At 36.7% G+C, this 23108-nt stretch overlaps 1 protein-coding gene across 1 annotated transcript in view; it reads left to right on the forward strand.

The window, feature by feature from the left end:
• Nucleotides 1-200: 200 nt before the first annotated feature.
• Nucleotides 201-23108, forward strand: part of FAM241A (family with sequence similarity 241 member A) — a 32861-nt gene continuing 9953 nt past the window's right edge. The window contains exons 1-2 of the mRNA XM_032466508.1: nt 201-377; nt 1488-1919. Of these exons, the coding sequence (XP_032322399.1) occupies nt 201-377; nt 1488-1919 (609 nt within the window). The remainder of the gene's footprint in view (nt 378-1487; nt 1920-23108) is intronic.

The following is a 23108-nucleotide window of genomic DNA, read 5'->3' on the forward strand; positions in this document are numbered from 1 at the left end:
GTGCCCTCAATTTCCCTTTAACAAAAATGGGTAAATTTTCCAACACCACTAAGCAATTAACTCAGTTCTGACACTATCTACTTGGAGATAAGACCAGAGATCTCATAGGTTAAGGACTCAGTTCTGTAAAACTGCTCCCCTCCCCTCCTACTAACTCCACCCAACCACACACACACTTTAGATGTCAATGCAAATCCAGGATGTTACTTGTGCTTCTATCAACCAGCTATATATTGAAGGTTCTCAAGATTCCCTCTTCAAGTTCCACTAATTTCTTAGACCTCCTCACAGAACTCAGAGAAACATTTACTTACTTGTATCAGTTCATTATAAAGGATATTACAAAGGATATAGGTGAAGATGAAGAGTTACATAAGGTGGGTTATGTGGGAAGGGGTGCAGAGCTTCCATGCCCTCTCTTAGCTGCCATTCTACCTGCCCTTGATCTCCTCTTACTCACCAAGGTGGAAGCTCTCTAAACTCTTGTGTTTTGGGTTTATATAGAGGCTCCTTCACATAGGCATGACTGATTCAACCATTGACTATTGGTGATTGATTCAACCCCCAGCCCTTCTCCCCTCCCCAGAGATCAGGGGGATGGGACTGAAAGTTTCAACCCTTTAATCACAAGGTTGGTTCTTCCAGCAACCAGGCCCCACCCTTAAGTTACCTAGGGGGCTATCCAAAAGTCATCTCATTAACATAACAAAAGACACCTTTTTTTCCCTCTTACCACTTGGGAAATGCCAAGGTTTTAGGAGCTCAGTGCCAGGAATGGGGATAAAGACAAAATAAATATTTCTTATTATAAATTGCAATTATCACATGTAGAAAGAAAAAGAATTATAAATTAGATGTATCTCCCTTATCACACACTGAGAGTAACATATTCTTACCCATTTACAGAAATATACACAAAGGCACATATAACACGAAATGCTTCCAAGGTTCCAACACACACCAGGGAAGCACTCAACAGAGAGACACAGAGGGGAGGCAAAAAGAACAAAATAGCCAGAGAATGTGTTTTACTTGCAAAGGATGGACAGCTACTCAGGACAGGCAGCCAGCAGCACACCCGGGCACACCGCCAGTGCCAGGCAAGCACAGAGGGGCCCAGATGGAATGTAGAATTCTGTGTGTGTGTGTTTGCTTCTCCCTCATACACACCGACACACGCCGTTCTCTCTCCCTCTTAAACGCACTCTTAAACACACCGTATCTCTCACAGACTCTCTCTCACACAGTCCCTTTCTATCAGTCTTTCACACCCAAGTGAGCTCTCAGTCTCATGCACATACAATTTTTCTCATACACAATCTCTCACAGTCTCACACACACATACACAGAGCCTCTCATATACAATCTCTTTCACACACATAGTCTCACACACTCTCAGTCTTTCTCACAAACACGCGCGCGCGAAAACACACTCTCCTTCTAAGTCTCACACACATACGCATACGCACATACACGCACGCACACAGGCCCACGTTGGCCCCGCCCCGCCCCCGGCCCCGCCCCCCGGGTGGGCTCCACCCCGGCGGCCGAGGGCGGGGCGAGCCGGTGACAGGAGGGGCCGGGCCGGGCTGGTACTTCTGGCGTCCCGGCCGCCGGGGCGCACTCCGAAGTCGCCTGTCAGCTGCGAGCGCGGCGGATCCCAGGACGGCCCTCGGGCGGCGGTCGCTGCCTCGCGCCTCCAGGCTTGGCCCCTCCTGCGGCCGTCCCGGGCTGCGGGAGTTGGTGGCGGGATGTGCTCGGCCAGGGAGCTGCTCGGCGGCGGCGGCGGCGGCAGCGGTGGGGAGCAAGACGAAGACCAGGACGCGCTGGCGGAGCGGGCGGCGGTGGTGGGGACCGAGTTGGAGCCCGGGGCGAGCCCGCGGCGGCGCGGGCGGCGACCGCAGGAGGAGCCGGAGCAGGTGAGCCGGGAGGGCGGCGCGGTCCGGCGGGGTTTCCCGAGCCCCACCCGGCGGCCGAGGGAAGTGGCCCGGCGGGCAGGCGGCGCCGGGGCTCTGCTCGCGTGGGTCGCTGGTCCCCGCGGCGTTCGGGGAAGCAGCGGGGAAGAGCGGTCGGACCGCGCGCTCTGGGCCGGGCCGCGGGGTCGCGCGTTGCGCGGGCGAGTGCCGGCCCCGGAGTCGCGTGCTTGGCGGGGTCAGCGCCGCCCCTACCCACCCGTCGGGCAGAGGATTCTCAGGCCGGCGCCCAGGACTCTGTGGAACTGCCCTCCATAACGGTCACTTATCTAAAAGCCTTACATGTTTCAAGTCCTACCTCTGTGCTGTGTTTTAGGGGACAACTGCTCCCCTCCTGCCCTCCATCTTGGCATTTCTGAGCGCATACCTAGCGCCTCTGTAAGGTGTGGGTGTATTTCTCGAGACACGCAATCAGTATCTGAAGGCATGTGTAGGAGCGAGTATTACAATAGATGTCTTAACAGGGACTCTCCCAGAGCAAGTTTTTCACATGAACACAAAGGAGATCTAAACTTCATTGAAAAAGTGAAAAAGCAAGAAAATTGCTTTCAGATGGTACCAAAGGAGAAAAAATGTTTGAGGCCAGTCATAATAAGGGAAAAGAGAAGTTGGGTAATTTCTGTAGCTCTCTGAATTTGCTTTCACTAAAGTATGGTGATAATAGGCATTATAACACATCATTTATCTTCAAGATTAGGCAAGAAACTTAATAAAATAAGTTGGATTGTGTAGGGGATTAATTTTCACCAGCAAACTGTAATTAAACTTTCAGAAATACTCTAGATACGCTAACCTTCAGAATCACGTTAAGGAACAGTAATTCAAATGATTATTTGCCTTTATTACAACCTATACTATTGAGATCAGTTGATACCTGTCTCCTTTCATTATCCTTCTCCAACTGTTCTTTCTGTCAATTCCAGTATCATCACTAAATGTATTAATAGACAAAGTATTACTTATAGTATCTCAACATTGTATGTAGGAAACAGAAATAACTGTGGCACGCACAAAATATGCCTTAGCATTAGGTTTGATCACCATATGGAAGTGTAATTTTTCATTCTTTTGGCAAAATAAGAGATGGTGACTGAAGCAAATAACTAGGAGATCTTCCTAATTACTTTCCTGGTGGTTTTCCCCCATTAACTGTACCATGACTCAGTAGCTAAAAGGCTGTATCCTCTTACTTAAGTTGTTCAACTGGAAAAGTGGAGAAAACAGCAACAGGAACTCATTTGAAGGGGGGTAGGGAGTACATTTGAGTTTCAGGGTCCCAAAGTAAATTTTCAAATGGTTGTCAGGGAGCATGTAAAATACTTCATTTACACTTCTGTAGATTTTTCATCAGCAGCAGCTCTGATCTTAATAAAATTGCTTATAGTACAAAGAAAACAGATGAAACATATATCCTAGAAAACAGATATGCTTTGCATACCTGATTCTTTCATTGCATGACATGGAAATTTCATGCAATGTGCTCCTCTGAAAATGTTATTTTATTTTCATCAAATGATTTATTTATATAGTCTAAATCTACATACTCAATACTTGAAAGTTGTACTTGAGATATGCATTTCCTCCAACATCAGCACCAAAGAACTTCTTATCAAGAAGTAAAAAAATTTTTAAATTGATACAATCCAGCCCATTGATGTAAGAAGCAAGCTTTTGTGATAAATCATTTCTCGGCCATGAAAGTAGCTTTTTTTCAAGTCTTGAAAATGGATTTAAATTTTTTATGCAGTGCCATGCAATGATGGTAGAGATATAAAGATATTTGAGAGAGGTAAATGAAATAAACAAGTATAAAATATATCCTACATAGTTATTCTATTTTGTTTTTCTTTTGGTGGGTGGTGTGTGTTTGTTTTGTTGTTTTAAGAACACATGGACTCCAAATCACAAATGGAGTATTTTTGAAAACTTGTTTTGTAAACGTGTTTCTTTAGAACTTAAAGTGAACTCTTCCATAGAAACAATGATATAAACAGAAACAGAACTAAAACTAATTAGCTGGAAATGAGACAGAGGCCATCTCCCTGCTGTCCTTTCTGCTTAGCACACTCAGTGATCCAGAGTCTGAGTAGCCTCATGGATACTGAGAGAGAACTGTTAGCAGCGGAAGCAGTAACAGCGGAGGCTCCTTTATGTCTGCATCAGGGCTATGGGGTGGTGTGCTCTTGAATGTTATAGCTACAGAAGACAACCTGACTTTTTGCTCCTCCAACTCTTGCAGTGATTTTTGTCAGCCCCTAATTTTTTATTAAATCCTTTTCTATTTCTTGTTCCTTCACAGTTTGCCCCTACCTGATTATTTGATGAAGCAGGTTTCTTCCTTTCGTTATTCCCCAGGCTGAAGTCTCATCTACATACATCCTTCCCTTCACTGATTTTTCTTTCCACTTCTGTCTGAAAGGCTCTTGCATCAGATTTGACTATACAAAATGTATCTGTGGCTCATTGTTATTATGATACCAGATCAAAATGTATCTGTATTTTGCTATTTATTTCACATAATACCAAAATACTGGTATTTAAACATAAATGAACTTATTTACAAAACAGAAACAGACTCGCAGACATAGAAAACAAACTTAAGGTTACCAGGAGGAAAAGTAGGGGTGGAGGGATAAATTAGGAGTTCAGGATTTGCAGGTACTAACTATTATGTATAAAATAGATAAACAAGGTCCTACTGTATAGCACAGAGAAGTATACTCAGTAGCTTGTAATAACCTATGATGAAAAAGAATATATACATGTATAACTAAATCACTGTACTGTACACCAGAAATTAACACAACATTGTAAATCAACTCTACTTCAATACAACAAAAACAAAATACCAGTATTTATATAGGTGTTTTCTTAGTAACTAAGGTATTTTCTTAGTCTTAGCATCATTTTTTACAATTTATCCTTAGGTACTACTCCATCTGAGAGAAAACTGAAGTTCCTCTGTCCTTCTGGCCTGTTTCTTTTTAGGTAGGATGACTGACAAGGCAGCCTGTGTCCTAGGAGGAGAGGACTTGAAAAAATGGACCAGGTCCCCTAGATGAAAGAACTGTGTCAAGTTTGAAGTATGAATTGGGCCTCTAAGAGAGATAAGCAAGGGAGAGAGGCAAAATGCCCAAGAAACTGGAGACAGAACACAGCTACCCTATATGTGTGTTGGTAATGTGTGCATGAGAGATGATCCAAGTATGCTCATAACTGTGAGCACGCAGTCCCTTTAGGTAAGAGAGTCTCTGCCCTGCTGCATAGCTGGAAGGTTAAACATCTCCAGACCTTTTATTACGTTTTTGTATTAATGTGAATGGCATCTTCTTAGATGTGGCACTTCACAACCTGAATTAGATGGCCCTGCAATCTTAGAGCATAGAGAGTCTCATATCCTTAGATTGGTCTCAGAATCATTACTTTTAGCATTCTTTATGATTATAAAAGTCATGAGTACTTTGGAAAATGTAGAAATATAGAACAATCTAAAGAAGAAAACAAAAGCGTTTGAAATCTCACTCTGAATAATGTGTTATAAAATATCAAACATTTGGTATTAACTACATTCATATATCTCTGTGTGTGCATGTGCATATATATACACATTTTTTAACATGCTGTAATGTAATATCTGGATTTGGTATCTTGTTTTATCTACTTAGCAAATTTTGTCATTTTCCCATGTTATCAAAAATTCTTTGTAAAAATTATTTTTAGGGTCACTTAATAGTCATTCCCTTAATACTGCATATTTAAGTTGCTTCAAACTTTCTTTTATAAATAATGCTGTAATGAAAATCTTTGCATAGAAGTTCTATCTTGTTCTCACAGTTCCTCACAGTTCTACTTGTAATAAATTACTAGAAGTGGAAGAACTGGGTCAATAAGTCATACTCTTTGAAGCTTCTTGAAACATCCTAAAGAACCGCATTCAGTAAAGTTTGCACCAGTGTACAATTCCAGCATTAGTATGTAAGAGTGCTGACTGGAAACCATCCATGCCAGCAATTAATAGTATAATTTATAGATTAATCTTTCCCAATTTAGTAAGCAAAAATTATCTTATTCTTGTAGGAAATTGCTGGTGAGGTATACTAATCCCATTCATATATTTATTGAGCATTTGTAATTCTTTTAAATCATGTTCTTTGACGGTTTTTTTCTTTTGGCATTATTATAAGATATTAAACCCATATTTCACATTGATTATAATTATTTTCCCTGCTTGTTATTTACTTTATATTTATGATGTAGTTGATTTAGAAATGCTTTAAATTTTATTGGCCAAAGGAATTTTTTTGGTAATTTCATACATCACACACATGCCACACATATATACATATACACATATGTTTAGAACATTCTTTTGAACCCTATAATCAAAAAATATCCACCAATATTTTCTTGAGTGTGTGTATGTTTATAGCTTTGGTTTTTACTCCATATATTTAATCTCTTTAGAATGACTTTATATGTTGTGTGAGATACAGAACTAATCTTTTTTTTCCCTTAATCACTGAATAATTCACTTTTTCCCTGGCTTTATAATCATTTATAGTAGGTATAAACCCTGAAGTCTACATTAACTTTTTATATTTCTATTGGTATTGTGAAAGGAGTTTCTTTTTTCCACGTTTTTTGCTGCTGGTTTCTAGCTATTGGCTTTTGTATATTTAGCTTTAAACTAGCTACCCTTACAAATTCTTTTATTAATTCTAATACTAGGTAACATAGGTAAAACTAGCTAACATAGGTAAAAATATACTAGTATCTCTTAGACCTGACTCTTTTGCATCTTCTAGGTATGTAATCATCCACTCCATAGGTAAGGTTGATTTTGCTTCCTTTCAGATGGTAATGCTTCATTTCTATTTCTTGCCTTTTGCAATGCTGAAACTTTCAGATTAATTCTGGCTTATAGATATTTAAGTAAATTGATGAATGAACCTATATAACAGCTGGTTTATCAAAGTATGTTCCACAAGATCATCTAGAAAAAAAAAAATGGCAGCAAAGGGAAGCCGTATGCCTCCTCTTTGATCTATTGTTAAAGCTAGATTCACAGTACATATTCTAGATCTAGGTTACCTAGGTTTGAATCCTAACTCTGCCACTTACTAACTAATTTTTCTTGAACTGGACATAGGAAAGACAGTAAATGAAACCCAGAGCTAACATAGGTAAAAATTCAGACATGGTGATGTTAAAGGATAATTTTCAAAAAGAGGTAAAATTATAGTGTTCATTAAATATAAAATGAATGTATGTTAAGGATTTTATGTAACTCATCATTAATGAGGGAACCCAAATGTTACAGCTGATACAAAGGAGAAATTAAAGAATCAGAAATATATAAATGGAGAAAAGATATGTTGAATTTACAAATAGATATTACAAGTTTACAAATGTCCATGAGACTGGCTTTTTCCATTAGCAGGGAGGGAGAGAAGACAGTTGAACCTCTACTGAAACAGAATTTGTTTGCTTCCCTATAGATAAGAATTATTTTGCATTGCTATTGGTTATCTGTAATTTACAGACTTGTAAAATATCTCGAAAGCCATAGAAGCCAAACAGTGTTCTAAACAATACATAGTTTTCCATGGAGACATCCCATAGTTTTTTGTTTTTGTTTTTTTTTTTTGCTTATTCTTAAGTCTCTTACAGAAATAAAGAAAAATTTCTGAAATGTGCTACACAGAGTAGATTAATTTGTGAATAGTGAGGGTACTTGATCTCTCCCTTTACAACATCTCGTGCTGTTAGCTAGTATTAATTCTAATCTTCTTCCATGGTAGTACTGTATATATATATTCAGTGTACCTATGGAAATGCATGATTTATATACATGTGAAAAGCAAGGATTGATTTATATTTGAAATTTTTTCTGCTGAGTTATATAACTAAAATTAACCTAATACTAAGATAACTACTGAAAACAAATTTCAATGCGAACAAGTGTTCATATCATCCTAGCATACTTTGTCCATGTGTTGAATGGTTATTGGTATCACAACTTTGTCTACTCAAGAGTTCCACCAGAGAAGAGAAGCATATTTAGTGTAAGCTCTTAAATTTAAAGGAGGGCAAGAATGAAGTGATTTCCTTATAGAGAATTAACCAGTTAGTTATGACCATTTTTGATATCAATAAAAATACTCAATGTAAAACACTTTAGAATAAATATATGAAGAAAAAATTAACTTCATTATTCAGTATGTAAAGTTTTTTTTAATAGTAATATAATGAAAAGGGTATAATGATTCTGCCATTTCTGGATGATATAAATTCCCTTTGGAGTTTAAATGATTTGGAAATCAGTCTTTGAGCACTCTGTATTAGGCTACAGTCGCTCTAACAACCTGGCCATATACTAAAGATATTTTCCTTCTCCATTTGTATCATATGGAACATCAATTGCTTTAACAACTGACTATAGTCATTGTATTATAGACAATTTTCTGCACTTATTATTTGTTTGTTCCTTATTTTTCTAGCTAGCATATATTTTCTTGGTAGCTTTTCATTCATTTATTCAAAAAATTTATTGGGCTACTGTTTTTCTGGGTACTGCTGTAGGCACCTGGGATACAAAGAAATAAACAGAAACAGGCACAAATCTCTCCTCTCATAAACTTGCATTGTTTATGAGATTCACCCATTCCCCCCCCCTCCAGTTTCCTATATTTCATTACTACTACTGTTGTTCCTACTGTAAGCAAATCCAAATCTCTTGTGGAAAGATGAAAGGAAAAAGTTAATTATACACTTAAGTAAATTAATTAGACTTCATCTTTTTAAAAGTATATTTCTTAAGGAGTACTTATATAATGACCCCCTTATAATGAATTTGTATAAATATTTTGTTTTCTTTTTAATACCTGGTTCATTTCCTTTGCACTAAGGAATTTAGAGGTTTGCAGTACAGTTTATTGGGAAAAGCTCAGAATTTATAGTCAGAAGACTCTGGTGTTCAAATTTGGACTGGTTGTCTGATTCTGGGGAAGTCACTTGACCTCTAGAGTCTAACAATACCCACTTTACGGTATTTTTGTGAGGAAAAATGCTTGGAATGTGTGTGTTTAACAAGTTATTGGAAAGATGGCTATTAAGCAAAATGGGGAGAAGATTCTACTTAAAATGAAGGGAGGAATCAAATTGAAACCATAGGATTTTTTTCTGAAGAACTTAAAATTATTTCACGAATAATTTTCTCTTAGCCAAGGTATGATTTTAGAAGTGAGAGTCTTCAGCATATAAACCATATAAGCATTAATAAAATCATTAGAATACATGAACCCTCCATCAAGAGAGACTACAGAATAAGAATAGAAGACAGCCTGCAGATAAGTCCCTGAGAAACTCCAACACAAGCTCAGAGGGAAATGAGCCAGCAAAAGTAGACCCAAAGGACAAAGGAGGTGAAGACATCTAGAATGACTAGCAGGCTTCTTGCTTGTACTTCTGGGCTGTGCCATTGACTGAGGGTTGGGGACCCTAGAGGAAGACCAGTTTTAAGGCAAATGATTATGTGTTTGGTACAGGACATTTTGAGTTTGATGTCCTATAAGACACCTACATGGAAATGTTGAATATGCAATTGAGCATACAAGTCTAGAAGTCTGAAAAGTTGCCTGAGCTGAGAAAGATAAGAAGGAAACCATGAATCTTTTATAAAAGTACAGGTCACTTTAATTATTAAGGGAGAGTGCAGTAGTGTTTTAAAATGGTGATTTGAGTATGTATCCTTCCTTATAAGTGGTTTAATGGCAAGGAGTATGGATTATATGCTTTGTGTATGTCACAGCACTTACCTTGCTTATGGTAGGCATCCAATTATTATTTATTAAATTGAACAAAATTGACTGAAGGATTTATTTTGCAAGCCAGACTGTTCCGTGAGACAGGGACTGTGAGTTATCAGAATTGGAGTTTAGTAATCAAAGATTAGTGGTACTTGGGGAGGACCTGACACACACCAAGAACTGGAGTGTGGTTTCCTGAAAGTAAGCAGCTGTCAGTCTGGCAAATCAGTCAGTCTGTACAAGCTTGCCCACAAGTAGGGCACCACACATCTTACATAAAATGCAAGTGCAAAACATGCTGAGAGGAGAGGATCATAACTTCAGAATGTGACTACAGACTTTATTACAGTAGGCAGAAAACTTGTCGTCATTTTCACTATATCACTATTTATCCAAAATTAAAACAACTGATATACTCCACTATAAAATAAGGTGGCTTTATGTAGATAAACTGTTTTTCAAAAACTTTCCTCAGTAAGAGATTTCATAAACCTACATACTTTTATTTACAAGACTAGATTCCTACAAATTCTTTAGTGTCATAAATGAGAAGCAATTTTCCCCACTTAATCCAAATAGGTGACTGATAACCCAGTCGGCATTTCATTTCATAAGGATTGTACCACAGTGGTTATTTCAGAATGCAAAGAAAAATATCATCCAAGTCACTGGATGTGACAAAAAGTGCAGTGTATAAAACAAGAAGCTGTTATTTTACAGAACACAATAAACAATTCCCAAACATTGTTATGTAAGTGGCATTTTCATAGCTTTTTAAAAAATTGTTCCATTCATAAGTACTGTTAAATTGACTATGAGACCAAATCTCATTTTAATACTTAGTAAGCAATTAATGAGAAAAAGCTAATAACTTTAAGACAACTTAAATCTAACAAAGATGGTTCATATATTTGCCTAGTTCTGTTAGACATACCAGCCATTTTTATCTTTATCTTTTCAAATATAACATGGGAAAGATATATAATAGCATAAGCAAATAGAATTTTCAAACTTTCATAAAATTATATAATTCCTTAGCCTAAGTACAAACTTAAAACACCTATACTAAAATTCAGTTTCAAAAGGGGACATTATGACAAAGTCATAAATGTTGATGATTCAGTAGATTATGGTCAAGCAACCAGAACAGCAGTGATAGACCCAGTGCTTTTAAGAATCAGTACTTATCTACTTAGTGCTTTAGATTCTGACAGATGCCTTTGATTTTGTATTATCTTTGCCTTTCGTGGTTTTGTCTTAAAAGGAAGTGTAACTTGCCTAATGCACAAATGTTCCAGTTCCAATTAGGATCCCTAGTTTGCTTCTTTTGCTTTAGGAATGAAAGTATGTTACAGTATAAAATCCATTTCTGTACTTTGATGTATAAATGTGAGTATTTGGGATTATGAATATTGATTAACCCTAAAAATAAATAGCAACGCCTCTAAAAAGGAGAAGATAGAAGAGCAGGAAAGATCTGGAACAATAAATATGAGGAATTGGATGGATAGTTACCAAGAGGTGACTCTCTCCACTTGAGAGTGTAAAGGAGTACCAAGAATGTTGAGACAGCAAGATTTTATGAGGAGGCATTTGAGCACAATTTTTACCAGCAACAACACTAAGCAGCCTAGAAGAAGAAGCAGGGAAATTGGTGGCTGCTGAAAGTCAGAGTGCAGAAGAATATGTGGCTATGAATTCATAGCTGAAATGGTAGACTGTGGGTTCTGAATTGCAAAAAGAAAATAAAGGGCTAAATATATACCTAATCCAAAGGTTTTTAAAATTTATAACTACTTTCTTAATATTTATTTTCACGTATTTGTTTATCACAATATGATACTATCTCCTGGTATTATGCAAATGTAAGACTCCTGCCCTTTTAAAAGAAAGCAACAAGATCTTTTTTAAAACAGGGCTTTCTTTTGAGAGGTCCAGTGGAATGGTGAAGTAGATTGAGAGAAACAAAATTCTAGTATTTTGTAGGGGAAGACTTTTCAGTCTAAAATCACCCTAAAACTGAATCCAAGCTTGTTTCTATCATTGTTCTTCCGCCTTCACTTTTGTCTCTCCATAATTATAGTCAACCAAAATTATGTTACTTCTGAAGGCAGCTTTTCCATAATCATTGAAGCACATTCCACAATTTTAGAAGTTCATTGTTCATACTACAAAGGCAAGAAAATTTCAAGGGAAAGAAAAGTTGTTTATTTTCTGTCCAGATAAGACACAGGTTTCTCTCTTAACTGGATGCAATTAGATAAATGAAACAAACAATCAAAAATACTGCCTCAGTAGTGTTCTTTGTGCTCAGTCTTTATGCCAATTTATGTTGCTTTTCTTCTGGGGAGCAGTGGTGGGATTAAGAATTAGATGTTGGTTTCATTTTTATTTTTAAAGAAAGAAAAATTTTTAATCCTGGTCAAATTGTGTTATGGTTGAGACCAGCTGCTATACTGTACAGTGAGCTAAATGTAAACATCACAAAACCATTTTAAATGATTTATTATTTTTGCTATATAACTGAATCAAGACAAGTTAACTGAACTGTTGAAAAACTGATATATTAAAACAAATAGAATGTGAATGATTATAGGATTCATTTTATATTTGTAAGAAAGCATATAGTGTAGGGCTTTAGAAAAGAATGAAAATGAGTCTTCGCTCCACCAGTTATTAGGTGAACTTGACTACAGTACATAATCTCTCTTCTGTTTCCTTTACATTTTGAAGATCAAAGTACTTAAAGCACTGCCCAGCACATAGTAGATATTCAAAAAATATTAGGGCTTTTAAAATTAATAAATATGTTGTGAAAACCATTAAAAACTTTACTTAAACATAATTTAGTTGTTGCTTTAGATGAAGAAGATTAAAAATCAAAAAATGAATCTTTGCAGATAACGAAATGCTGAAGTAAAGATGTTTTAACCACAGAATCAGTTTGTAGTATATCAGTACTATAAACACCTATTCTGTTTTATAACAAGACAAAAGCAGTTGAACACTCCATATCACTTTTTAAAATATCATCTAACTAAATATTTGAAAGCATTCCATTAGTATTTTTGCCAGCTCTCCTGATAAATTTTTTGACTAAATTGACCTTTTTTGAACTAAATGTCAAGCATTTTGTGACTATCAAACATGTCATATTTTGCCTTAAAATATGTTTATTTCATATAAATGTTAACCTTTTTGCTAAGTTGTTAGCTTCTTGAAGTTAAGGATATAGTTTTATTTATCTAATACACCAGGAAAGTTTTGTTGAATTAAATTTGTTCTATAAAGTAGAAGTGTTTTTACAGCAAAATAACTATAAATGTTATATTGAATATACATGATAGCTTAAAGTAGTTTTATTTGTTCTTATGTGTATTAGTATGTTTTTTCTTTGTTTACTTTTTTTGTTCTGGGCTGCCAGAACAAAAAGTTGGGGAGTTAGGAAGGAGGAGATGATTTTAATACCCACAGAGCATTCTTGATTTACTTCTGACATTTCTCATCTCTTACAAACTTTTCCAGAGGGTTCTAAATATTGATAAAAGCATTTTACTATGCTAAAAATTATTTTTAAAAAATAGATTTGGGTGTAAAATTTAATGTGTTGAAAGAAAGCAACTAAAGAGAAAAGCAGGACTATTCTGAGATTTAAATTTTGAGTTAACCTTTCTTAGACTTAATTTTAAAAAATGAGTTAATTATCAGCTAAAGTAATTGCTAGACTCTGCTGAGCAAAGAAGGAAAATTACCTCTTTAATGGTTGGTATGAGAGGAAGTAAGACAGGAAAAAAAGCCTTTTTTTTTATTCATTTAAACTTTACATGTAAGTAAATATTTAAAGACTTTTAAAGAAGTGGGGTGGCAGGTTAGTGGAAGAACTATATGATTAAATAGAACCTCAGAAGTTGAACTTTTACACTCAGAATTTGATTATCACAGCATATATGAAAAATAATGACTTTTCAGTGTGCTTAAGGTCTGAGGGCTGATACCAGAAAATGAGCTGAGTACCATCCAGGATCCCCTGGCTCACCCTTACAGGAATCATCCTTCAATTCACCATCAAAAGTAATTAATGTCCAGAAACAACCATGGCAAGACTTCCAGAACAATGAAGTAAGGAATTCAGCAGACCTTATCCCAGCAAAATAGCAATTTAACTGGTGAAAATTACTTAAAACAAAATAATCGTTTAAAATCTTTAGCAATCAAGCTAAGAGCATACAGCAAATGAAGAAACAGTCATTAAAGACAATCTGCTAAATCTAGATACAGTGATTATTTGTGGCAGTTAAGCCACACCCTAATCCATTACCTCCCCATCACAGTGCCGTGTTGTAGAAGCTCCAGCTCCAGCATGTGTAGCCAAGAAGATGAGGTTCCACTCTCCCCCTAACTCCCAGTCTAGGGCTACAGTTTTCACCCTGGAGGGGAAGACTTTCTCATCCCTTTCCTCCATCCCCTCCCAGCCATGTTACCGGAAGTCTATTCTAGTAGGTGTGGCAGGAAGGACCAAGTCTCCCTTCTTCAAGCAAATCCCACCCTAGGCACAGCAAGCTGATAACACTGAGGCCCTATTACCTGTCCCAACTCACTACAGGGTATAGGTTCCACACCAGAAGAGGCAAGCCAAGACCAAAGGTGCTCCCCACGCCCAGTGCCTGCTTGTAGAGCAAAGTTGTCACCCTAGGAAAAGAGGGCCCCTCCTCCAAACTCCATGCAGTGGTGCAGGTGTTCTGCCCAGGGAAAAGGCAGACCGTAAAATTAAAGAGTTCTTTGGATCTGCCTGAGAAGATGGACTTTATTTGGAAGAAGGGGTGGGGAACTCCATGCCTAAGGCTGTTGTTGAAAACAGTACAGGTCTTGATGAAGAACAAGTGAGAGGAGGCTGATAGCACTACAATACATCAAAACAACAGAGCATCCAGAAGTTTTAAAGAGAAAACCAGGGGAAGAGTCAGCCATGAAGAACCCTCCTGGGATCATAGTCATCGGAGGATCAGGAAGGCAAGTATGCTTTGCTAGGCTGCACCCACTCAGGAACAATTGTAGCAGGATGTGGTGTAGACTTGAAAGCATTCCCTAAGCTGCGCACAGACCCATCAAAACAGGGCAGAAGCCTCACAGGAACAAGGAGATTAAATATAACCTGTGGCCAAACACTGATTGAACAATAAGCTACTCTGACCGAGGGACAACTCCTAGTAAGCAAGGCTCAAAAATGTCGCAGCCACCTCTGACAGTCTGGAAAATTGTGTTCATGCCCAAGGATATACCCAAGTCTCAGGAAAAGTCAGAGTAGGAACCTTAAAGCTACTAGACCTGGCTGTGAATGTAGGGCAAAGAAGTAAAATCTCTGAACTATGATAGCAGTCTCCAAGCTACAGATACAGCCAATGGTAAAGAATAAAAATCAACTGACTAAGAGGGCCTTAAGCACAACTTTTAACCAATAAATGGCTAGACAAGCTCAGGGACAACACCTAGGTAATGAGGCTAAAATATTAAAACAAGTAGAAAAAATATGAGTAGGAAAATCAGAGGCTGTACACTGCAGAGGAATAGACTTTACTGAATTAGTTCAGCCAAGTCACTAAACAAATAAACAAGCAAACAACAACAACCACCATCTCCAGAGTAGGGGTATGGAATCAGTATCTAATATTGCTAAAATATACCTAAAATGTCCAGGTATTGGCAAAAAAAATGATGAAACCTGGAAAGAAGCAGGAAAGTATGATCCACAAATAGGAAAAAAAAAGCAGGCAATAGAAAATGTCTTCAATGGGGCACAGATGATGTACTTGGCAGACAAAGACTTCAGAACAATGATTATAAATACATTCAAAGAACTGAAGGAAACATGCTTTAAAAATGAAAGTATGATGACAGTGTCTCATCAAATAGTGAATATTCAGAGAAATTTTTTTTAATTACATGGAAATTCTGGAGTTAAAAGTACAGTAACCCAAATGAAAATTATTTGAGTTGGCAGAAGATAAAAATCAGTGAACTTAAATGTAAAGCAATAGAGATTATGCAATCTGAAAAACAGAAAAAAGAATGGAAAACATGAACAGAGCCTCAGAGAATTGTGGGACATGATTAAGCACACCAACAAACAAATAATGAGGATATCAGGAGAAAAGAGAACAAGACAGAAGAAATCTTCTATGATATAATGGCTGAAAATTTTTCAAACTTAATGAAAAGCATTAAGCTACGCATAGATGAAATTCAGTGAAATCTAAGTAGGATAAACAAAGTGATCTACATCCAGATACATCATGATTAAAACATTGAAAGACAAAGAGAAAATCTTGAAAGCAGCAAGGGAAGAACAACTCATCACATACAAGGAAACCCCAGTAAGATCAATAGTTGATTTTGCCTCAGAAACTTGGACAGAAGGCAATAGGACAACACATTCAAAGTGCTGAAAGTAAAAACCTGTCCATGAACAATCTTATATCCAGCAAAATTACTTTTCAAAAATGAATGTGAAATATTTTCCCAGATAAATAAAAACAGAATTTTTTGCCAGTAGACCTGTCTTACAAGAAATATCAAAGGAAGTTATAAGGATGAAAACATGTGATACCAGACTTTGAATTCACACACACACACACACACACACTCTCTCTCTCTCACACACACACACACATACACACAAACACAAATAGCACTGGTGAAGGTAATCATGTAATTACAAACGATAGTATAATTGCTCATCTTCTCTTGACTGATTTAAAAGCGGTTGCAGAAAACAGTATGTATATAATTGTTGAGCCTATACCGTTGAAATATATTTGACAAGATCAGCACAAAACATAAAGGTGGAAAAAAACTTGTACTGGAGTAAGGAAATGATACCAAATAGTAACTCACATTCTTAGTTAGGAATAAAGAGAAGCAGAAAGGGAGGTGTTGAGAAGACAGTTTGTACACCAGCCAACAAATAAAAGAGATTAGAAAACTGTAAGTGCCTGTTCTTTTCTCTTCTTTTGAGACACTTTCCCACAATTGTTTATGACTAGGAACCAATATCATTTTCCTGATTCCAGGAGTCCACTTACAAGGACAAAGGGCAGGATTTAGAACAGAAGACGTGTGTGTGTGTGTGTGTGTGTGTGTGTGTGTGTTGGGGGGAGGAAACATACAAACAGATAAGCCTCTTGAACTATTAACAGTATATAATCTTGCCAAGTCCTATGGTTAATGCAATAATGAAAATATTATTCTGGGGTTTAATTTTTAATTAACTGATAAAGCACTCTTTATTAGTGTTCTTCACATATTGATTTCCCTGGCATGCAGTAATTGGGATCTTCACTGATATTTGTCTCATTACATCTTGCCTAATTTCCGCTAACTATCCATGGAGAATGTGTCCTCCATTTAAAAGGCTTTCCTTGCCCTGCCTCAGAATTTTCCATCTTATCTAAAAATTCAGGTTTTGGCTTTATAAATGCTCGTACTTTATGACTAAGCAATAAAGAACCTTTTACATACTGAGTTTTAAAATGGGAATAATATTGCCTATCTAGTATAGTGCCATAGTTGTGGAATCATTCTAAAATTCAATCTTGGTTCTTCCACATAATATCTATATATTATATATCTCTATTTGAGGAAGTAGTCTCAGACTCACCATGATATACCTATCTCATAGGGTTATTTTGAATTTTAAATAGGGTAACATATGAAACAAGGATAGTAGATGTTAACACAGTGTTTGTTACCTTAAGCCTTAACATGTGAGTGGAGACGATGCAGAGGGCAGGGTATGTGACTAGAATAGAGCTCATTTTAGGGGACAGTTAGAAAGTAGGCCAAATTAGTAGAATGGTTACATCAAACACCTTGTAAGATGTTGTATCTATGATGGAATTGCCTAAAATATGACAGGCACTGAGAATATAAAAGTTAAAGGGGAGGGAGAATTGGAGAAAGCTGGTCAAAAGGTTCAAACTTCCAGTTACAAGATAAATCAGTACTAGGTATGTAATATACACATGATGACTATAGTTAACACTGCTGTATGATATAAATGAAAGTTGTTAGAGTAAATCCTAAGAGTTCTCATCCCCAGGAGTTTTTTTTTTTTTTCTATTTTTGCTTTCTCTTTTTATTGTATCTATATGAGATAATGCAAACAAACCTTTTATGGTAAATAGCATTTCACAACATGTATAAGTCAAATCAAAAAAGAAAGAGTTAAGAGGGAAAAACATAATTTTTGCTTTTTTTGCTGCTTACAGGCCAGTGAAGAAATAAACATGAATCAGATAATCACACAAGCAAGACACAAAATTCATCTGAGATAAGGATAGCTATGTGGTGTGATAAGTGCATTTAATAAGAAGAGTTTTCTAGCAGAAAAGTCAGGACAGCCTTCCTCAAGATCTGAAGAATGAATAGGAATTAGTAAATAAAGAGAAGAGGGTGGAAAGTACCAGGCAGAGGGAATAACTTCTCAAAAGCTCTGGGTCAAGGAAAGCAGGTGAGTTTGAGAGACTCAAATTAGGACAGGGAGGCTAAAGTAGAGAAAGGGAAGGAGGGGTCAGAGTGTAAGATGAGAACAAGTGAGATAGGTAGGTAGAATCATACAGGAAGAAGTAAGTGGATTAGGGAGATACTTAGAATTTAAGTGTTAAAAGCAGTAGAACCCACTGATAAATTGGATATAGGAAATTAGGAAAAAGAAGGTTTTGCAGATCATTCCTGGGTTTCTGGATTGTAGAAATTAAAGATGGATTTTATTCCTGAGAATCTGTTCATTGAATGAAGACCAGTTTTGAGGAGGAAGATCATAGGTTTGACCTTGGATCTGATGAACATTAAAGTATATTCAAGATATCCAAGTGTAACTGTTGAGAAGGCAGTTGAATATACGGGTGCAGAAGAAGGGTTTGAGCTGAATATAGTATTTAAATAACTGATTTATTGTTGGTAACTGAAACTGTAAGATTTGGATGAGCTTATGTGGGAAGAAAATATGGAAGAAAAAAAGAGATGAGGGCTTAAGGCCAGAGACTGAGGATCAATATTTAATAGCTAATTGAGGATGATGAACCGACAGAGCAGGCTGAGAAAGATACAGCCAGAGGGATGAAAACAGAACAGGAGGATGTGATATCATATAATTCAAAAGAAAAGTAAAAATGGTTATCATTAATGCTGCTTAGGGGTTGAATAAAATAAGAACTGAAAACTCTCTAACTTATTGATGTGGCAGTTTATTGGTAACCTTTTCAAGGCCTGTTTTGGTGGTATGATGGGGACAGAAGCCAGACTGGAGTAGGTTGAGGTCTGAACAGAAGATTGTTGGGAGCAATTCTCCATGGATCTCTTGCACTGAGAACTTCTGTTCATGACTGTTTTTCAAGGATGTTTGTTAAGTGAACAAACTTGAAAGATAGGAATAGTGTTTCCTTGAGGAATAGATGGCAGATTTGTTTGCTCTCCAATATAATAAAGATGATGTCTCCCTCTGGGACAAAGGTCAGGCAGATTTGCTTACAGCCCGTTATAAAAGATAAGCATTCCCTAAGCTCAGAGTTCCTCAGCTGTGACACAAATCCACTACATGCAGCATCTACCTATGCCACTATCACCCTGTGGGACTTAGGAGGAAACCAGCATCAACATGAAACTTGGGCTGCTTCCTGTGGCATGAGTAATAAAGTCCTTTATCTCAGACCCAGGAGGCTTATGTCTTTTGTCAATATCCATGAAACCATGATAGGCTAACTTGTTAACATGCAAGTAGGATAAAATATCAGTCCCTTCACAGTTCCTGATAAAGATGAAGAACTGGATACAAGCAAAGTGAATTATCTCAAAGAGTTTGATTATGAAGAAGAAAAGGCAAGGCAAAGCTAGAGGACAATGTGGCTTAGATGAATTAAGGGGGAAAGATGTATAAATGTATAAATACTGATGAAAAGGAGCCAATTGAGTGGGGAAGACTGAATAAATATGAGACAGAGGGATAATGGAGAAGGGATACTATAAGGTAGGAAAGGATGTAAGCATAAGCATGGGTAAGAGGAAGTGGACAAAGATGGAGGAGTACTTCCTTATTTCTTTATTTGTAACAAAAGAGAATACAAGGAAGATGGACATAAACTTTGGCAGTTGATACTTTTAGTATCACGAAGTTAAGGACACTCTGCTGACTGCTTCTTTTTCCTGAGAAATAGAAGGTCCGGTAATTTGCTGAAGGAGAGGGATAAAGACAGGAGTAGGAGGTAGCTCAAGATTTTTAAAAGAAGAGATTTGAAGTAGTCTTTGTAGAGAGCAGAGAAAAAAAAAAAAAAGAGGTGAGCAGAGAAATGAAGAAGGAATGTATTTGAGGATCTGTTTAGTGTTGTCGTTAACTATTGGTACCCTATCGTGTGACTTTCCAGAGCACCACACTCAGGTGCAGACACAGAAAATAATTGTTACTCCGAGATTAGGGTTTTGCCCTATGAGACAAAATTGTTTAAAATTTTATTAAAATTTGGGTCATAGAGCTCAAGCTGAATGAGGAGACTGAAGAAGGAAGAGGGTAAGTGGATTGAGAGAAGTTAGAGACTGGACTACAATCCTAGTGAAGTCGAAAAACAGTCAATGGAGTACAGGTATTCCCTGCTTTTTAAAAATTTGCCTTCCACCACTTCACTTTTATGAAAGACCTTCATTAGTTTGTTCCTGCTTTCAATAATCAAAAGAAGTCCAAAGAGGATTTTGCTTGTAAGAAAAAAAGGTGTAAAGGGAAAAGAGTGCTCAACATTTGTTTTGCAGCGAGCTGTTACAGAAACAGCATACATCCCAAGTAGCTATAGAGGGACCCCACCAAACTCCTTTCTGGGGAACTACACTCAGCATCTCAGCATCAGGCCACCATAGCTTTGAATTGTGTCTGTGAGCATCTGTGCTTTTTCTCAGTTTGTTTTATGTATCCATTAGCAAGATGTGTCCTAAGAGAATTGCTTCTTCGCTTTACTCCATCTTGGCTTACGAAAGGTTTCATAGGAACACGCTACTTTTGGATAGCAGGTGAAACGTATAGTTGAATAAACAAGTTCAAAGGAGAAGAGGTTGCAGAAAGAAGATTTAGGAATTATTCATTCATTCATTTCTTCATTTAATGAACCTAAATTCACAGATTACTATGTGCTACCTAAAAATTGTCTCCCTTTTGCTCATTATACATCTTGAAATGTATACTGAAATAAATTTACCTTCCCAGTTAGGATTTCCATGGGCTTGGGATATTGAGTCTGGCTCTGCTTGATAGCTAGGTAAGGTTAACCTAAAGTGACAAAAAGAAATCAGCATCTTAGCTTTTACTCTGTATCCTTTTGTGTTATCTGAATATTTATAATAACCATGTATCCATGTATTCTTATGTAGTTTTTTAAAACTTTTAGAAAGTTATATCTAAAAATTTCCACTTGCATAACCCTCATTATTTTTTTACTATTATTAATACATTTATCATGTTCATTATTGCTAGTACAATAAAACAGTAAAACCAAATTAGTGAGGAACTTGTGCACTATAGTTAAGAATGCAGGCTTTTAAATTAACTAATCATACTTATTATAATAAATGAAGATTAAATGGCATAATGAATATAAAGTGCTTAACACAGTATCTAGCATATAGTAAACATTCAAGTTAATGGTAGCTCTTAATATTTTTTTATCATCATCATCATGTATAGTCAGAACTCTTGGTTCCAAGTGACAAAACTTCAACTTTTAATAGATTTTACAAAACAAGAATTTAGTGGCTCATGTTATTTAAAGAAAAAAAAAGGCAGATGCACTAGCTGGATTCAAGTATTCACACAACATCAACTATGTCATTTCTTGGCTTTACTTTATATTGGCTTCATTCATAGCAAGCTTTCCCCTTATTGTAATAAGATGCCCTACATCTTACCAGCTAACCAATAGCAGTGGGGGAAAAAATGTCTCTTTTTCAATAGTTACAGCAAAAGTTTTAGGTAGAGCTTTCACTGGCTTGTCTTGGATTGTAATGCTCATTCCTTAACTAATCACATGCCCAAGGAAATGAAATGTTCTGATTGGCCAGGCCTGGAACTAGGGAATAGGGACATATTCAGCCAAAAGACATGGACCAAGAGTGGGTAGGGGAAGGTTTCCCCAAAGTTAAATCAAGAAATACCAGCAGAAGAAAGTAGAATAAAAAGCACACAGGCAAAAATAGCAGATTTCCAATACTGTATACGGGAAAGCAATTGAAAGTCAATCTTAAATTGTCACCCAGTCAGTAAAAGCCTGTTTATAGACTGTAGCTTGCACTCTTCTTAAAGTGAATAAGCAGGTTCTGCCACACTAATGTGCATGGATTGTTCTGTAAGGTAAGGATGTGCCATAGAAAACATCCCCCTCTCTACTTCTATATAATTAAATTGTCATAACACTTAAGAAAAACACAACTGAATTTAATTATCATGAGAAAGATGATCACTAAGGTATTTATTCTCTCAGACAGCATATTACAACAGAAAGAGATTAGAAATAAAAATCACAAAACATAAATTCGACCGAAAGTATAGTAATAGTAGTTACCGTATATTGAGTGATTATTGTGTGTATTCTAAAAGCTTTTCATGTTTCCTTATTTTATTATCACAACTCTATGAGGTAGATAAATGCCCCTTTTACACATAAGAAAACTGAGGGTCAGTGGTTAAGTAATTTGCCCTGTCTACACGACAGAGAAAGATTTGAATCTATCCTCTTTGCTTTCAAAACTTGTGTTTTTTGTTAAGCTGTGTGACTTAACCTCTTATTTTTTTGTTTCTAAAGTGAGAGACTTTGATTTAATTATCTTTACGGATCCTTCTCTCCTAAAAATCCTACAATTTATTTAAGGATTCACCTTTAATTTCTCGTCACTAATTCTGTGTTCTTTTAAGAAGGATTTTCAATCAATTCTAACACCCCTATGTCATTAATTATGGACAAAAATAATAATATTACTATTTTGGTGAGAATCCTTTTTAATGTGCATGTCATAGTTAGTACTATTATATGACCATGAAGGAAACTGTGCATTTGATAAATGTTCTTCCATTGGGACCTCACATACAAAGAATAAAATTTGGCAAAGACATAAAGTGATTAATGGTAGAACAGGGGTTGGGGGAATGCCATTTGCATTTCTGCACTGGTATATTGTTTTATGGGTGAAGTGTTTCTGTATGTGTCTGTGTTTGGTTGATTTTTAACCGTATTGCAGCTGTGCTAAGCATTTCTCTTAATTCTCTTAAGTCTTTTTTCACAATTGAATCTGAATTCTA

This window comes from Camelus ferus, chromosome 2 (assembly GCF_009834535.1).
Source record: "Camelus ferus isolate YT-003-E chromosome 2, BCGSAC_Cfer_1.0, whole genome shotgun sequence".
NCBI classification, from domain to species: Eukaryota; Metazoa; Chordata; class Mammalia; order Artiodactyla; family Camelidae; genus Camelus; species Camelus ferus.